Source organism: Perognathus longimembris, chromosome 2 (assembly GCF_023159225.1).
Source record: "Perognathus longimembris pacificus isolate PPM17 chromosome 2, ASM2315922v1, whole genome shotgun sequence".
Taxonomy (NCBI): Eukaryota; Metazoa; Chordata; class Mammalia; order Rodentia; family Heteromyidae; genus Perognathus; species Perognathus longimembris.
The window spans coordinates 97,558,505-97,578,198 of NC_063162.1; the positions used below are offsets into that span (position 1 = coordinate 97,558,505).

At 38.2% G+C, this 19,694-nt stretch overlaps 1 protein-coding gene across 6 annotated transcripts in view; it reads left to right on the forward strand.

The window, feature by feature from the left end:
- The window catches only part of Dock4 (dedicator of cytokinesis 4), a 417,461-nt gene that overhangs the window by 268,316 nt on the left and 129,451 nt on the right, over positions 1–19,694 (forward strand). For all 6 annotated transcript variants that reach the window (XM_048339770.1, XM_048339775.1, XM_048339771.1 and 3 more), the window contains exons 13-15: positions 83–208; positions 12,930–13,054; positions 15,530–15,692. In XM_048339770.1, coding sequence (XP_048195727.1) covers positions 83–208; positions 12,930–13,054; positions 15,530–15,692 — 414 coding nt within the window. The remainder of the gene's footprint in view (positions 1–82; positions 209–12,929; positions 13,055–15,529; positions 15,693–19,694) is intronic.

A 19,694-nucleotide genomic window follows, 5' to 3' on the forward strand; every position in this document is an offset into this window, starting at 1 on the left:
TTCAGGCTGGTTGAAGGATTTTCATTCCTATTTTTGTTGTTTCTATTCTTCTGAGTGACCTTGATCTCTGTTCTTTGTTTAGGTTTGGCAGTTTCCCTGCAGCTATTACACGGAGACATTGAACAAATCAGAAGAGAGTACTCCTCAGTCTTTTCTCATGGAGTGTCCATAACAAGGAAGTTGGGATTTTCTAATATTATCATGCCTGGTAAGTGACTTGGGTTGTACCAAACTGAGGAATGATGGGTTATTGTCTCTTTTGACATTTGACGTATGTCAGTTCTGAAGTGCAAATGGGCCATGCTGAAAAATAAAATGAGGTATATGATAATAAGCAAATATAAATAAGAATCTTTACATTCTGATTATTTAAAGGTGGGTAGCTTGTATCAGCCATGGCACCATTCCATTACTACTGTGATCATAATGAAAACTGAGACAGCATCCTGTAAATATTTTATTTCTTCATGAAAAATGTAGGGAAGTCACTTGGAGGATATGCTCCTAAGTAAGGACAATCATTAAGCAACAGTTGGCATTTCTTGGAGGGCTCTTCCATCATGCATACATATCTGTATATATAAATAAGCAGTTATATGCAAATACCATCTGTCTTTCTACACCTTTTCTGGATCTACTTATGTGTATGAGTCATATCTATATTAGTACCCCCAAAAAACTCCCCAAACTGTTTGTTTTCTTATTAGCAAAAGGTGGAATTGAGGAGACTCACATTGTATAAATCAATGCCAAATTCACTGAAGCTAATGAATTTTATAGTGAGTTAGTCCTAAGCTCTCAACCAATGTGAATTTTTAAGAGCATGCTTCTCTTTCATCTGATAGCAATATAGGATTCCAAGTGTTTTTATATGCCACCTGATGAGGGCAGGGTTGTGTACTTGCTCCTGAAAAAGGATTTGTATTTAGCTTAACTTGGTCCAGCTCAGGCACATTGACTGGGCATCAGTGTTATGTCATGGACCAAAAAATAGGAAACCATTTATTCATTACCCATATATTTTATACAGCTGTACAAGGGGGTTTTAATTCCATAAATCAAATCAGATTTTTTTAGTACTTCCTGTCGGCCAAGTCATTCTTCAGATATTGGGGATGTAATAGTGATCACAACAGAAAAAAAAAATCATGGAGTTTATTACCTAATAAGAAAAACTACAATAAATAAATGTCTGAAGTGATAGTGAGTGGTTTGAGAGATTGGGAGTGCAGGTAAGTTGTATATTTAGGCAAATGTGTGATATAAGAGTAGAAACTGAAAAGAAGAAAAAAAAAAGCATTGTAGGCAGAAAAACTAGTACAAAGGTCTTTCCTGGGGCAACAGCACACCTGGCATGTCTGAGGAACTGCTAGGAAGCCAGTTTTCTTATAGAATAATGAGGACGAAAGGCAGAGTAGGGAAGAAAGGAAATCATGTGGGGCTTTGTCAATTACACTATACACTTTGGATTTTATTCAGAAAGAGGATAGGTGCTACTAGAGGTTTCCAGCAGGTGCATAGTGAGCTGGTTTACACCATAATCACTAAGGTTGCTGGGGGGGAGATTGTGCCTGGAAGAAAGGAAGGAGCGCAGGGTAGAAATCAGAGAGCAGTGAGGCTTTGGGAGGTTGTCAGGGGAGGGGGCGCATGGCTTGGAGCAGAGTGTTAGCAGTGGAGCTAAGGAGAATAAGACCTATTCAAGCCCTATTTTCAGTCTGTGGGAAGAGAGATACAGCCATCTAGAGGGGCTACACAGACACAGAGAATGTGTAGAATTCCTCTCTAGTTGAAGGATTTTATTGGAAATATATTGGAGAGATGACCACCTGAACAGGGTCCTCAAAGCTTAGGTTTTTCAGGCCTGGTTTTCCAAGTCACTATTTTCTCTGCCACTCACAAAGCACCTACTCAATTGTAACACAATGCACTCGTAGCTAACAAGCAGCCCTCCACCTCTGATGTTAAAGTGAACCCTAAATTCTAAAAACTTATCATTCCTACAATTCTGTGTTCGAATTTTATGAAAGAACTTACTTATCTGTGTGCCAGTGCCATGGCTTGAACTCAGGGCCTCTCAATCTTACTTGGCTTTTTCTACTCAGGCTGTTGCTCTACCACTTGAGCCGGGCCTGCAGGCCTGTGTCCAACTTTTAATTAGACCAGGAAGGGATTGCAGATTTTAATACTCTGGCTGGCTTCAAGCTACAATTCTCAGGTTTCAGTCTCCTAAGTAGGATTATAGATGTGAGCCACTTGTGCCCAGCTGAGAAGTGACTTTTTAAATCATTGCAGTTGTAAAGCTAAACCCAAACTAAACAACTTTAATGTAATAGTCAAACATGCTTGGGATCCAGAAATTCCTCATTGTCCCTGGAAACAGAAGTCTGTGACCAAGTGGAATTATGTTCAGCTTTGCTTCTATCCCTGTCTGTGTAGCCTTCTTATTTTCCTTTCTCTTCTGTTCTGTCTTTATCTTTCTTCATCCTCATCTTCATCTTCAGGTCTCCTAATCTTACCTCAGAGTTAAAAAAATAAGTCAGTGGTGCAGATCATTGTGGCTTATACCTGATTAAATTTATTGGCATGCTCTATTCTTGATTTATAAATCAAAACATGTATTTTTAATCATTGAATTTTATTTTTAAATAATCTCACTTCATATTTGGCCTTCCATAGAAACAGAGACAGCTGTAGTACCACATACTTGTAATCCCAGCAATTGGGAGGCTGAACCAGGAGGATCATGAGTTTCTTGGTAGCCTGGACAACATAATAAAGACCCTGCTTTAAAGATGAAAGTGGAGAGTGAGAACTTTCACCATTTTGTTTGCATGTTTAGAAGATAAAAAAAATAGCATAGAAAGTAGTGGTATTTGTCACTGCTGTATACGTTAGCCTCCACAACTCTAAACCAAAAAATGAGAGGGGGAAAAGTAGACTTAATGAAATAATCTGAAAAGGTTGAAAGCACATTTTAAAAACCCAGTTCTTTAATCCACTATAACACCCCTTGTTTAAAACAAGCAAAGGACATCATATCTAACCAGGCACCTGGCACGGCATTGTAAGTGAGTCATAGAACTGCTGAGAATAAAGACCTAAAATGACTGCTGTCATCTGCTGCAACACTTTGTGAACTCTTGATTGAAATTTGTTCTTGCTTGGACAGTAGAGCCAACAGCCTGCAAGTTTTCCTGAGCTGACCAGTCCTAGCTTGATGACCTAGTCTGCCTAAGCCTCTCACCCCACTGTTGTCTAAAGTGACTGTTTATAGATCTGTTTACTTGGTGGCATGCTATTCAGTGGCTCTTGTAACCATTCATTATTTCCTTCAGTTGCTATAAATAACTGGTATTTCCTCTTCAACAAAAAAGAAAAAAAGATTCATCCTGCTGGGAAACAAATTGATGGGCAAATCTAATAGAAAAAACATATTTTAGAGCAGAGTACGGCCAGCTGCTCAAATTCCTCCTCTTCATCTCTGGGCAGTGTCATTGAGAAATGGAAAAATATAAAACAAGATGACACTTCACTGGCTGAATAATTGTCTGGGAGGTACTAGAAGCAGGCAGCTTTTGTCTCAGTTTAATGATGGAAATGAACTTTCGGGGGAATAAGGCATGCTTCTGTCCCATCCTGACCCACAGCATAAAATATAGGAGTCCACTCTGACCACAGAAGCAGCCTTGCTAGATATAGATGCATTGCAGAGAACTGCAAGAGGGCTCTGTAAAAGCACTTTAGTTTCTTTCTTTCTTCCTTTTCTTCTTTGGCTTCTCAATCTTCCAAATTGAATGGAAGGAAAATAAAAAGATGTGAAAATTTTTTTATAGTCGAAAACAACTTGAAAAGTCACTGGAATTTTTATATTGGGAAATGTGTAGTCATTATTCTCTTTGCCTTTGATAGTTTCCGACTTGTAGATTAATTTTCACCAGTGGCTTCAGGTAAACTTTAGTTAAATGTTTCAAGGAGAAAGTGTTGTGAACCACATTTTTTTTTTTATCACAATGTTACCTTGATAGGCTGTCGGTGTGATTTCTTCTTTCCATTTTCTAGATGTGTCCTTCAGAGTTTATTTGCATCTATATATATAGTGTTCTGATAGGGTCAGGACAAGTGAACAGAGTACCAGATTCTTAGCACATACTGCTTTACTATGAAAGGAATTCTCTGTGCTGTTAAATAGGACACAAAGGTGTTTTTAAGGATCTGCAAGCATAATTGATACCTGGTTACTTTTGAAATGAGAACACATGGCAATAGAAATTCTCCCTTTGGTCTAGCTATTATACAGGTGGATCTCTTATCACCTGGTGTAAAGAAATGTGTGCTTTTTTGCTTTAGAGCCACTGTGAAATCCTCCGTCCTTCCCTGGTCAAGGGCTGATCATTCGGTGCTTTATTTCTTAGGGTGTGTATTTCCAACTAAGCAAAGACGTTTTCTCAGAAGCTTTACCACTGTGACCTACTAGCCAGATAATAAGTCTGGAAGGAATTTCATGGTCTAGTCTGTGAGCCTGTGAGAGCAGCAAAGAGATTCACATCTGTTCTCTTCCTTAAAAATATAAAGGGAGCCATAAATGTGATTTAAAATAGACTTGTAGTCACTTTTTAGAAAGAGAGACAAAGACATAAAACACATTGTAGCAGAATATGTTATTTAACCCAGTACATCCAAATATTTTCATTTCAGTAGTTCATGTAAAAGTGGCTAATGAGTTTCATTATTCTTATTATTCTGTCTTAGTGTTTGAAAGCTAAGTGACTACTGCACATTTACAGCACATCCCAAGGGCTTCATTGCATGTGTGGCAGCAGTTACCGTATTGGACCGCCTAGCCCTAAATGTCTTAACAGACTCTGCAAGGCAGATCTGGCCCACTGCTGAGTAGCAGGAAGGTCTACATTTCCATCCACCCAGACATTCTGGAACAGCTGACTTTTGTGTCTGGAAGGTCACAGAAGGTCTGACTGTCTCCTCCCTACCTTGAATATATTTTCTAACCCTTAACTTTATAGTTCTAGGAAAAAGCATTATTTGTCTTTAGCTTAATGGTCTGCCTGCTTCATCTTCTCTATCTGTACCCTTCCCCTAGAGGCTTCTTCCCACCGTGCAAATGGTTAAACTGTCACTGTGTTGGGGAATCCACCATTTTTGCCTTTTGGTGTTTTTTGTATGTCTTTGAAGCTTGTAACCCTAGAAAAGAATTAAGTGAAAATGGCAGAGTAATGTAGAGATGGGAAGGTTTGAGATTTGCAAAACAGTTTTGATACTGATCTCAAGATTGATTCAGACTTATTTTGAAAGTAATTTGGCTACATGGTGATTTTTATTTACAGGGCTGAGTTAAGAATATTGTAGATAGACCTGCCTCTGTTCAAAACAGCAAGACATTTCATTCTTTTAAACATTCTTTCTTTCTTTTAAACATGTGTTATTCTTTACTGTTTACTGTTTACACATTACGAGATGAAATTAATCCAGATGTAATCTTTCCTTTGAAGAAAGTAGATTGGAACTGGTATGGTATGATTTAATCTTCCATAAAGTATCCTACCTATGTCCAAATCCTATCCAACTTCAACCTGAGTCACTGAGCCTCTGCGTCTGACATGAGCAACCACTTAACTTATACTTGATCACACAAAGAAAAGAGTTCTTTCAAACCAGTGCATGCCACAGTAACTGAAGAAAAGCTAAATAAATTCCTATGACATCACTTTGATGTTGTATTTCAGGCTCAAAAGACAAGTGAAGAGGGTAGTATCTCCTACATGACAGAGCTCTTAGCCTTTGTTATCTAGGACATAGATCTTTCCCTACCTGGTCCTTCCTGATCACCATGTGTTGCCCCATGAGGGGAATGTCATAGGCCATCAGGAACCACAGCCCATTCGTGCTCCTGCCTCTATACAAAACTGTTCTGAAAAACCTAGCACAGGATCTGTTGTCTTCTTGTATACTCGACTGTCCTAAGCAAAAATATAGAAAATATTCTGAAATTTAGAAACTACTTTCCATAAAAACACTAAAGCAAAAAAAGAAGAGAAGAACCCACAGAAAATAGAAAAAATGGCATTGCTAGGTATTATTTCACTTTTCTGTGAGTGAGATATGCACAGCGTAGCATCAGCTAATACTGCAGCCCATCCAGATATTTCTCCTGTCTCTAGTCTGCTTCAGCCTCCAGTTATGTTAAAATTCTGTCCTTCTGCCTCCTCCTTAAAGGTGTTAAGAAGTGGTGGAAGGCATGCTGTATTAGTTCCTCTGGTGCCATCAATGAAGTAGCCTAAAACAACATGAATGGATTATAGTACACCTCCAGAGATCAGATGTTCAAGTCTCACCAGGCTAAAGTAGGTACTAGCAGGGCTGAATTTCTTCTGGTGACACTTGGAGAGAACCTCATTCATTAGTTTTTCTAAAGAGCCTTTGTGATTGCATTCAACCCAACTTGATGATCCAGAGAAGTCTATCTCAAAATCCTCAATTTAGTGTCATCTGCAAATTTCTCTTTCTCTGTAATGTGGCATATTCACTTTGGGAGGGAAGTATCATTATTCTGTCTACCGTACACATGAAGGACCATTCAGTCCATTCTTGTGTTCTGGATATTAATTTCCTCCTCAGGGTCTCTTGTGATGGTGTTTTAATTCATACTTGAGTATTTATCATGAACAAGTACACAGTACACAATCATCATATCACTTCTAAAAATGATCTCTTTCGCATTAGATCACCCCTGTCTTTCATCCATCCATTAGTTTCAGATTTTTTTTTCTTGAAATGTCAACTTTTTAAAATTCATTTAGCCTCATCTTTCACATCCTCCTGTGATGAGTTCCAAGGTCTTTCTCACTTTTACCTATGGTCTTAATTCCATTTGTTTCTGTTTCTATCCTGTGAAGAGGTCCCTGAGACTCAATCATTACTTCAAGACTGGTCTGACTAATAGCACAGAGCTAATACCTTCCTTATTGGAGTCACTTGTGGTGATGAAGACTGAATTGCACGCACTTGTTTGACAGCTGTTCTCACTCGGTTGAATTACATTTTTTTCATAGATAAAGTGAGGTTGCTGATAGTACCTTGGACACATTACTTAATTCCTGCACGTTCTTGCCCTCATCTATAAAAGGAAACTGCTAGTGCCTTCTTACAAAGCAGAAGTGACTTAACGAGAGGATCCACTTTTAGTGCTTTGCAAAGGACCTGACACCTAGCAGATATTTAGTAAAGTGCACGGCATGGACTACCACTCCCCGTGGAGTATCCTGTGTCTGAAATGATATGGACCAGAAATGTGTCTGATTCCAGAGATTTTAGATTTTTTTAATATATGTAGAGAGACTTTACTAGTTGAACATCTGTTATATGAAATTGTGGAATCTGAAGAGTTTGAAATCTTTTTTTCCTTTTTTTACTTTAGTTTTACTGAAGTTTAAGCTCAACTCTGTATGTTTCTGAGCAAGCTGTCTATCCTTGAGCCATGTCTCCAACTTTTGTTCATATAGTTGGAATTAGGAGTATGTGCTACCTCATCCAGCTTGTTCTGGAGATAAGATCTCAATAACTTCTTATTTGCCCAGGCTGGCCTTTGAACCACAATCCTCCCCTCTCCACCTCCCAAGTATCTAGGATTACAGGTATGAGATACCAAACCCTGTTCTGAAAGCTTACATTTTCTGAGTGTTGTATCTGTAATCAAAAAGCTTCAGGGGGCTGGGTATTTAGCTCAGCAAAAGAGCACCTTCTTGGCAAGTATAAGGCCCCAAATTCAGTACTCAGCTCTAGAAAAAGAAAAAAAAAGCTTCAGATTTTCAGGTGGTGGCAGGATAGATAGCAAACATCAGGCTCTGGTGCAACTCCTAGTATTACACACATACACACACACACACACACACACACACACAATTAATTCAGATTTTCCGATAAGAACTTCTGTTCAGCCTGAGTAACATCCTCATTGCCATCATAATCACCATTATTGCCAATAGTCTATGTTCACACAGAAAAAAAAACACCTGTTATTTGAATATATTCTCTTGTTTGTTGACTAAAGGAATATTTAGTTCCTGTTTCATGATCCTTAATAAATGCTCTGATAATTACTGGCTTGACCTTGTGGCTCTGTTCAGTGGTTTGTGATGTGGTGATGGCTTACTCTATGCCTATATATAAAAAAATTCTTCTTTTGGTCTGTAGTGGGTTTGAACTCAGCGCCTGAATGCTAGCCCTGAGCATTTATACTCAAGCCTGGCACCCTTCCAGGTTAAGGCACCACTTCCAGTTTCCTGGTGGTTAATTGGAGATAGGAGTTTCATGGACTTCTGCTCAGGCTGGCTTTGAACCGTTATCCTCAGATCTCAGCCTCCTGAGTAGCTAGGATTACAGGCATGAGCTACCAGCACCTGGCTAAAGTATTAAGACAATGTCAAGGATGGAGTTTTTTGTCACTTGATGGAGCCCTCTTACCTATTTTGGTCAAGCCATTAATTGACCCTTTTACTATAGTCACTGAACACTTTTGACTTTGTTGGCACTACTTTGGCCTCATCTTCATCTTGTGTATGGTTCTTAGGGAAGACTTCACATGTGTGCAGGCTTCCCAACCAGCAGGGCTGCTAATGAGAGGAGAGGGTCGTGCACAACAAATTTCTAGAGTCATTCGTTTGAGAAGTGTGAGGTGTTAATAAACATTGTCAGAAAAAAAATAGCTTTTTCACATTGGTGCTGTGACTCCATTTCATACTCATTTTATGGTTTTTCCCTTAATTACCCGTGATGCTTTCCTAACACCATTTGGGCTTATTAGTTCTCTCCTGAGCTCCTCAAGTGCATTGATTTTAATTAGCACTTGTGTCAACTTTATCCTTCTGCATAGTTTGGCAAAAAGTGGCACGTTGTAGTATTGGAACATAGCAAGCTGCAGTGTTCCTGGGGAGAGGCATATGCAGAGTGTCACCCAGGAGAAATGTTTTTTTCATCGGGAGTTCTCTGTTCAGAGGAATTGTGTTTTACTCTAAAAAAAATCTGCAAAAGTTAAAGAGGGTCACAGCAGTTGTGAGTTAAGAAGTAGAATGTTAATCTGTAATAGATATTATCCGTATAGAATATTCTAATTTATTATTCTGTTCCAAACTTCTTTTGTAAATCATAGAACCCATGTAATCTAGCTCAGTCACCTTGTCTTCCTATCACCTCTTCTTTCCTGAAACATCTCTTATCTAGATTCAGCTCTTCCCCTTCCCCCCCCCCCAACTGGGGGGGGGGCGGTCCTTATTCTTGCTCAGCAAGCCTCTTCATAGCTTGATTACAGGCATACTACATCACAGCCCTTAGGGGCACACTAGCATCTTGGCCTGGGATAACCTCAAACCACATGCCTGCCCAGCTAGGATTACAGGCATGTACCACCATGTCCATCTTCAGTTCCCATGACAATAACACAAAAACCCAGAGGTTCCTGGTGTCCTGTCTAGGCTCCCATCACAGAGTAACAGTAGCAGAGATGACTAAATCCTAGAGCTCCTTCTTCTGGCTTATCCATGGTGATATGGCCTTTAGGTATAGCTAATGTCCTTTGTAACCTTCCTCCTTTGTCAGTACTTACAGAGTGTGCTTACTCTAGCTCTTGGTAGTCTCATGAGGCTGCCTCTCATTGGCCTGTGGAAAGAAAATTACAACTCCTCCTTGGTCTGTACTGATTGCTCTATATCCCTTTCTCTCTCTTACTTTTATCAATATTAGTCAGCACTCAATATGGTATATGTTTTTCTTATTTATTAAGGACTACCCCTATAAAAATCTAGACTCTTTGCTTTCTTTACTGGTGAATCTGCTGAGCCTAGAATAATACATGAGGAAATAGCTGTTGCGTGAGTACCCCAGCAGGAATTGTGTGACATTGTCAGTAAAACTCCTGCCTAGCCTTTATTTGGCCTAGGTTACCCTATCAGCCTTCCAGTAAACCGTCCTCCCAGGAAATACTCACTCATCATTTTGCAGGGCAGTTCATCCCTATGTGGCCTGGAATCCAAAGATTTTTCATCAGGAGAAATTCTAAGGTAAAAACTTTTGTAGCTATACCTCTTGTTAGTCAGGGTATACTTCATAGTCTATTTGTAAGATAGGTCACCTCCTTCAAGAAGCAAGAGATTTTCCTTTTGGTAGCTAACATCTTTTGTTCTGCTATATCTTTATTCCAGTGCTTTTTTTTTAACCTTCAAAAGCTGTTAGTGGGAAAAAATATTTCCAAGAATCTCCACTCAAGCCTCTTCTGTAGAAATTAGATCTAATCATAAATAGACAAGAAACACATACAGGGCTGTATGCAAGTGTACAGAAACATTCACCAAAAAATGGTACATGCAAGGAAAAATTCAAATGCTGTAACTCCTTAGGAAAACTAACTCACAATCCAACAAAATGAATATACTGGGAAGCTGGTACTTGAGGTATGAAGTGGAGGAGGCAAAGGGAAAGGGGTAGACAAAGGAAGAGGGGAAGTGGGGTGAATGTGGTCATAAAATTAAAGTCATATTCTCTGAAACTAGGAAAATTGAGGAAAGGAGTTGGGTTGGGTTGGGAGGGATATGGGAAAAAGATGAAAGGGGTGACATGTATCAACAGTCACAAGATGCATTGTACTTATCGACTGACATGTCCAATGGTAACCCCTTTGTATAACTACTTAAAGATAATAAAAATACAATTAACAAAACCACTAAACCTACACATGTACAGACCATTAGTATTACTGGCTCTCTTATTTTGTTTATAAAGTTGCTTGATTCAGAGAACAAAATTTGTGTGTCTTCTGTCCAAATATCAATGGAATTCTTAAAAATAAATAACATTAATGGGGTACTTGTGTATGTACATTAAAAACACATATGCTATTGGCCCTCTGGATCCGTAGATACTAGATTCATGAATTTAACCAACTATGTGTTGAAAATATTCCAGAAAATTTCTGTCTGCACTGAATATGTACAGATTTTTTCTTGTCACTTATTTCCTCAATACTACAGCATAAGAACCACATAGCCTATACATTTTATTATTTAATATATGTGATATAGAGATAATTTTAAACTCAGAATAACATTCATAGATTGTATGCAATGATAAATACTAGTTTATAAAAGGAACTATAACATCCATGGATTTTGGTGTACATTAGGTAGAGTTTTAGAACTTACTCAATTTGTCCATTTTATGACCATCTACTTCCTAGCTAGCACTGGTCATCTGAGAACAGTGGCATCTTTGTGGAAGAAGAAGATGGTTAGGTATCCTGGGTAGTCCTGTGGTACTGGAGAGTTTTGAAGGTTGTTCTTTTTCTCCCTCTTCTTCTTAACTAGGAGACAAAGAAATTAGGGCATAGTGGTACATGCCCATTATTGCAGCACTGGAGTAGCTTAAGCAGGAGGATCACAAGACAAGACCAATCAATTTGAGCTACATAGTGAAATGTGTCTCAAAAAAAATTAGTAATAATAAACTGAGCACCAGTACCTCACACCTTAATCCTAACTACTAGGGAGGCTGAGATCTGAGGATCACAATTCAAAGCCAGCCAAGCCAGTCCATGAGACTCTTACCTACCACCAAAGAAAAAAGAAAAGGAAAGAAAGAGAAGGAGAGAGAAAGAGAGAGAGAGAGAAACAGACAGACAGAATGAAAAAGAAAGATAGAAAGAAGGAAGGAAGGAGAGGAGAGAGAGAGAGGAAGGAAGGAAAGAAGGAAGGAAGGAAGGAAGGAAGGAAGGAAGGAAGGAAGGAAGGAAGGAAGGAAGGAAGGAAGGAAGGAAAGAAGACAGGAAGACAATGCCAAGAGTACAGTTGTGGTTCAAATAGGATAATACTAGCTTTGCAAGTATGCTCAGAGACAGCACCCAAGCACTTAGTTCAAGCACTAGTACACACACACACACACACACACACACACACACACACACATACATACACACACAATAATATTAACTTTTTTTAGTTTAAATGTGTGAAAACTATATTAAATAAAAATAAATTCAGCCAAGCCATTTCACCAACACTTACCTTCAAAAATCTCATAGGAGCATCACACCCCTTAATCACTGACTTCTTTTCTTCTTTTGCTACTTAGTTCTTACAGCAAAGGCAAGAGTGCTCTCAACTCATTCCTCTAACTGTTTTAGTTGCCATAATCTGCCTCCTTTTTTTTAACTTTCTTGCAATACTAAGAAAGGCACAAGATTAAAAGGCATTCAGTTTGTATTAATCACCAACAGTGAAAATGTAGATGGTTTATGTGCCTAGAAAATGTCAGTTTGAATCTAGGGCCCTTCTCAACTGTTCTACAGTTTGATGGTATGAAATATTAAGTGGAGTTTGTCTGTATGGTTGAATTATTCTACATCTGTGTTCATAAAACAGTCATCTAGATGTTTCCAGCAGTGAGATCATTTTCTTCCTGAGTTTGGGGAAAGATTTAAATTGTAATCTAATCGTACTATTTGCAGTCTTGTCATTTTCTTCCATTTAGGAATTTCTTCTCCTGTGAAGTGCTCTGACTATGCTGTAGTAATACTGGTTTATATAAGCCACCTCTGCCAGGCTGTCATTTTGTAATCACACCTCATAAATGAAATGAGGGAAATATTGAAAAACCATGAGACTTAAGAACGCCATCCTACTCAAGTCCCCAGATTCTCCTCCTAAATGCACATTTCAGTACTGAGAAATCAGGCTGGCAGAGGCTGGTTGCCTTTTATTCTTCTTGGCTATTTGCTGTGAGGGTTGATACCCTTTTATAAAAGTATAAATGTACTTGTACTTTTATATTATAAAGAGGATTTATATTTTATAAACTGCTCTATAGAGTACTTTTTTTCCTATATGCATCATATAGATAATATGGTATTACTTTTTCTTTCCTACCAGGTGAAATGAGGAATGATTTATATGTAACCATAGAAAGAGGCGAGTTTGAGAAGGGCGGGAAAAGTGTGGCCAGAAATGTGGAGGTGACGATGTTCATTGTAGACAGTAGTGGCCAGACCTTAAAGGTATGTTACACTGGTCATTTAAAAATATATCAATACTACATCACAACTTTGACTTCTTTTTCAGTGTAATCTATTAATTTCATATTTATCATATTTTATTCCTTAAGTCTGTGTAGTATTTTTTCTGAATTCATCCAAGTGCTTCACAGAAAAGAAATTAGAAAATGAAAAGGCCTCATATCTAAAATATATGCAGAACTAAAAAAATTAAATTCCTCCAAAACAAAACTGCAAAGAACCAACAGCCCCCTCAACAAGTGGGCCTAAAGACTTAAAAAGAGACTTCTCTGATGAGGAAATGAGAATGGCCAAGAGATATAAGAAAAAGTGCTCTATGTCACTGGCCATAAAATAAATGCAAATCAAAACAGCATTGAGATTCCACCTCACCCCAGTAAAAATGTCCTTTATCAAGAAAACTAACAGTAACAATTGTTGGAGGAGATGTGGCCAAAAGGGAACCCTACTTCATTGTGGGTGGGAATGTAAACTGGTTCAGCCACTCTGAAAAGCAATATGGAGATTCCTTAGAAGGCTAAATAAACATAGAGCTCCCTTATGACCCAACAGTCCCACTTTTGGGCATCTACCCAAAAGACCACAAACAAGAACACACTAAAGCCACCAGCACAACAATGTTTATCGTACAATTTGTCATAGCTAAAATATGGAACCAACCCTATGCCCCTCAGTAGAAGAATGGATCAGGAAAATGTGGTACATATATACAATGGAATTTTATGCCTCTCTCAGAAAGAATGACATTGCCCCATTCTTAAGGAAATGTAGGCACTTGGAAAAAATTATAGTAAGTGAAGTGAGCCAGACTCAAAGAAACATGGACTCTATGGTTTCCCTCATAGGGAATAATTAGAACAGGTTTAGGCTAGACACAGCAGTGGATCACAAGAGCCTAATAGCTATGCCCCTATGAATGCATAAGATGATGCTAAGTGAAATGAACTCCATGTTATGGAAACAAGTGTTATATCACTGTTGTAATTACTTTCAACACTCCATGTGAAACCATAGCTTCTTTTGTTGATGATCCTCTTGTATCCCTTCCTGTGGTTGTACTCGTGCTGTCACTGTATCTCATCTGAATGCACTGGATACTGTATATACTGGTATTAGAACTAGGGAAGTGAAAAGGGATATCAGAATCGAGAGACAAAGGATAAAAAGACAAACAACTACAAAAGCAATACTTGCAAAACCATTGGTGTAAACCAACTGAACAACTCATGGGGGGAGAGGAAAGGGGGAGAGGGAGAGGGGGAATGAGGGAGGAGGTAACAAACAGTACCAGAAATATACCCAAGGCCTAACATATAAAACTGTAACCTCTCTGCACATCAATTTGACAATAAAATAAATTTTTTTAAGTTAAAAATATATAAAATTGGCTGGGGATATGGCCTAGTGGCAAAGAGTGCTTGCCTCGTATACATGAAGCCCTGGGTTCAATTCCCCAGCACCACATATACAGAAAATGGCCAGAAGTGGCGCTGTGGCTCAAGTGGCAGAGTGCTAGCCTTGAGCAAAAAGAAGCCAGGGACAGTGCTCAGGTCCGAGTCCAAAGCCCCAGGACTGGCAAAAAAAAATAAATAAATAAAATAAAATAAAATTTGGGAATTACGTATACGTATTATAATATCATTCATAGATAAAGAAAACTACAAGCAAAACAGAGCAATTATGTGTGTTGTCCTAAATAAAATGACATAAAAATAAAACTACAATATCATTTTTTGTAGATTTCAGTCCATGTAATACTGTTTCCTCATATCAAATAAAATTCATTATCTAAACTATAAAGAAAAGAAAATGAAAGGGTGTTTCTTAATTTTCTCTTAACAGTTATTTCTGAAATGCACTGTTTTCATGCATTTGATTCTTTTCATTTATCTACCATAGTTTGATAGAGAATACTTTTTAATATTTTTGATACTGTTTTTTTGGTTTAGCAGTTGGCTCAACAAAAAACAGTTATGTTCAATCTTATACATTATTTTTACAAAACAAAGTATGGTTTTACTTCATCAGCTGAAACAACAGCAGTGTTCTTTATGGAAGAACTTCCTTTTGGTAAACCCCTCTCGGTGGAGAAGTGTATGTGCTAGCTCCTGCAAAAGGGATAAGTGTGGGGCCTCATGCCTCACCTACTGAGTCACAGAATAGGCTTTTGACTCCAACAGGTTCGGAATTGGCTGCAGAGTTGAACTCTGAATGTGATGTGCAATTGTCCATCTCTCATGTGCTGCCAGAGCCCATGTTTGGTACAGCATTCTCTTAAGAGACCAGTAGCCTAATGAAACAGATATACCATTACTCTACAGGAACAGTACAAAGAATGGGAGGTGTTTCCACACAGTGCTAGTTGGAGAGCTGACAGATAAGAGCAGTGATTGCTCTGTAGCTTTTAAAAGAATCTTGCAATGAAGTTGTCTCTAACCTGCCTGTTTCCTTTATTAGGATTTTATCTCCTTTGGCTCTGGAGAGCCACCAGCTAGTGAGTACCACTCCTTTGTGCTTTATCACAACAACAGTCCCAGGTGGTCTGAACTACTGAAACTTCCTATTCCTGTGGATAAATTCAGAGGCGCACATATCCGTTTTGAGTTCCGGCATTGTTCCAGTAAGTGTGTGGCAGGTTGATTCTGTGACTTTGTTGTGTGGGGGCACTATATTATCCTGAGCTATACTACGCATGTGAGCTGGTATAAAGAGGGATAAATGAGAGACCTCTGTAGGGAAGAATGAAAGCAAGTAGGAATCCTGGGAGGGATGAGCTCCCTGCTAGAAGAGCCAGGAACCAATAATAGAAACTGAGGAAGGAGAAGCAAGGAGAAAAACCTAGAAAGCCTATGTGTTTTCCATAGATTGATTGATTTTATAAAAATATTCACTTCTGTCAGAGTCTAAATAGTTTAGACACGGAAAGGGAAGACAGAGAATTCAAAACTGGACTGTTTCTGGTAGTTTGGGGCTGTCCAGACCAGTCTGGAATTTTATGGACATGAGAAACTATTAGGAACGCCTTTATCGGGCTTAGGTGTGTCTAATTTTCCTAAATCCACATCACTCAGGTGATAGTGAAATGAGAATTAAGTGATGCCACCTGAAAAAAGGTCTCGGCTATAAAATGAAGTAATTGCCTCCTGTTATAGAAGTAATTGACTCAAGTCATGAAAATTTTATTGGACATCTCTATCCATAAAGTTGACATTTCTTGATGTCTCTATTTTAATTCTTTTATGCTAATTACCATACTTTTCAGCCTCCACTCCCAGTCCCCACCAATTCCACACCAAGGATCATCTGATAGTCCCAGTATCCCAGAAGTGTTAGACACTACCAGAGTGTCTAGACTGAGTGTACATGACTAGAAACGGTTCTGCTGATTCCTGTTTTGATAAGAGAATGACAGGCAAGAGACAGGAGAGAATCACATAATTGGAGAAGCAACTAGCTCTTCTCCAGTCTGGAAGGAAGAGGACATTGCCAAGATCTATGCAGTCACCCCACTAAAGAGACCATGTAATTCACTTCAGAGTCAAGATAGAGCAGGACTCTGCCCATGAGCAGAAGGATAGCATATTTCAGAATTGGCCCAGAGAACTCCATAAATTTTGCATCCTGTGCATGTTTCAGAATACAAGAAAACAGCTAGCAAGGTCTTACTAGTCTTCTAAATTCACAGGAGAGTTTTGTGTAAAGAACTTGGAGTGGTGCAGTATTAAATGCTTCTATATGTTTTTGTTATGAATTCTCACTTGAATTCTCATATAAACTTTGGGCTTTAACATTTAAAAATATAGAGAAAGTAAAAGTGAAATAGTGGAAAGAGAAAAAAAGCATTTGGAGAAAATTATTCTAATTCATAACTTGGAAAGCAGAACAAAGGACTCTTCAGTTAAATCTTCCCTCTCATCCTTATACTTCAAACATTATTCACAGATTTTTCTTCTTATATTCATTGTTAAAGTTCAAAAGAAATGGCAAAGCAGAAAGAAAAGGGGAAAAGTCCCCATAATCCTAAAAACTACAAATACCCAATGAAATCATTTTATCACATGGACTTCAAAATATTTCTATGCACACACATATTTACAAACATTTATTCATGAAATTTATTCATGACATTTATTGAACACTCTCTGTGTGCCAACACCTTTTCTGGGTGCTGAAGATGGATATGTTTCACAGAACTTCCACTCCATAGAGTGGATGGGCAAATGAACAAATAAATACTTAATAGAGTAGCTTCCCATCATTGGCAGTTTTGCTTTTAATAGTTTCAGTTACTCAATGTCAACCACAGTGTAAAAATATTTAATGAAAAATTCCAAAATTAACAATTCACAAGTTACCTATTGCATGACTTTCTGAATAGTGTGATAAGATCTCACACTGTCCTACTCTGTCTAGCCCGAGTCATAAATCATCCCTTTTTCTGACATACCTGTGCTATACCTGCCTGTTTATCACTTAGTAATTGTCTGTTATCACTTTGACTGTTGTGGTAACACAGTGCTTCTGTTCAGTTGACACTTGTTTTACTTCCCGATGATCTGCAGATGTTCATAATTCAGATATGCAAGAAAGAAACAATAAGGTATTTATGTGAAAAGCTAAAAGGCCTTAGCTTAGTAAGCCAAAGGGAAAAAATCATATACTGAGATCCACTGTATGTTATTATTGCTAATCTCTTAGTATGTGTACTTTATATGTTGAACTATAGTGTTTGATGCTATCTGCAGATCCAGGCATCCACTGAGAGTCATAGAATATACCCCATAGATTAGGGAAGGAGCATTGTATATCAGTTACTGAGTGATGAGTACAGTAAGAAGACTAACTTGAAGGTGGGAAATAAAAATAATACTTCTGTGTTGCTATTTTACATAAGACAGTAATGAACCACCTCTCTTATAAGGAGCTGTATTAGCAACAGAATAAAACAAGTAAAGCCCTGAGCCACTGGAATATCTGGAGAGAGAATAGCCTAGGCGGAGAGCAACAAATGCAAAAGGCATCATCTTGAAACATACTTGACATTTTCCAGGCATAGCAAGAGGCCAGAGAGATATCAAAGGAGCCAAATCTTATATTGTCTTTTCCTTCATGGCAAGAACCATGCATTTTATTTGGATGAGAATAAGAGCCACTGGAGGACTTGGGGTGAGGATAAATCTGCCTACTGTGTGTTTAACAAATTAAAGAAGGACCAATTGGGAACAGGAAGACCATCTGGGAGATTTTTATAGTCTTTCAACTAAAATATCAAAGTGGTATACATTAGAATGGTAGCAGTTTGATGGGGTAACTGATTATTTAACAGATAAGATGTGAAAGGAGAAATCAAACCTGACCCCAGCATATTGACCCAATAAGATGCTTATTTGTGGACAGAAACAGGAAGAATCGGTTTAGGGAGCAGAAATCAAGCACCCCCAGTTTAGACATTTAATGTCTATTATACACTCAAGGTATCAGATAGGCAGTTGAGTAAAGTGCAGTTTATAAACCTGCACTTGGGAAATACAAACATATGGTTCAGTGATCTGCTATAACTCTTTAGTATCAGGTGCTGATCTATTCATATGCTGAGTTCTATGGCATAAATACTTCAACCATGGCCAGTTTGATGCTACCAGAATGGAATATGTGGAATATGAAGTTGAGGAAAGGTAAATGGTTTTAGTTTTTATGACCCAATATAATCTAGGAATATGGCCTAGTGGTAAAGTGCTTGCCTCGTATACATGAAGCCCTGGGTTGGATTCCTCAGTACCACATATATAGAAAAAACTGAAAGTGGTGCTGTGGCTCAATTGGTAGAGTGCTAGCCTTGAGCAAAAACAAAAGGAAGCCAGGGACAGTGCTGAAGCCCTGAGTTCAAGCCCCAGGACTGGCAAACAAACGAAAAGTAGCTAGTGGAGTAAAGGATAATCACTGAAAAAACTAAAATCCAGGAGCCAATAAAGGCAAGTTTTCAAGAGAGATTTGATCCGATATGCCACAGATATCTGAAGACAGACAGGGTATCATTTGATTTGATATCATAGAAGTCATTAAACCTGACAAGTAGTTTTAGTGGATTTATGGTAATGAATCTAAGCTTTGGAGTAAGATAAAGGAAGGGGAAGCAGAAAATATAGATCAGTATTGAGAAGTTTTGTCAAAAAATGTCTCAAATTCATTTGTAGAAAAACATAATATCGTCAAGATGTCACTTCTTCCATACTGAATTTTTAGATCCAATCTCAATCAAAATCACATCAAGAGGTGTTTTTTTCAATGTATGTACAAAATGAGCGTAAAGTTTATATGGAAGTGCAAAACACCCGGAATATCCAACACAAAATTAAAGGAAAACAATGTTGGAAGAGTAATATAATCTACCTTCAAGACTTACCATACATTTACAGCAAGAATAGACAAACAGACCAATGGTACAGAATAAAGAGCTCAGAAGTAGACCCACTGAGAGTATAATCACTGATCTTTGGTAAGGATACAAAAGACATGCAACAAAAGAACATAAACTTCAACAGATGCTTCTGGAACAATTGGTCAGGTACATGAAGAAAAAGGAACCTAGCTATAGACCTAACAACCTTCACAAAAGTTAACT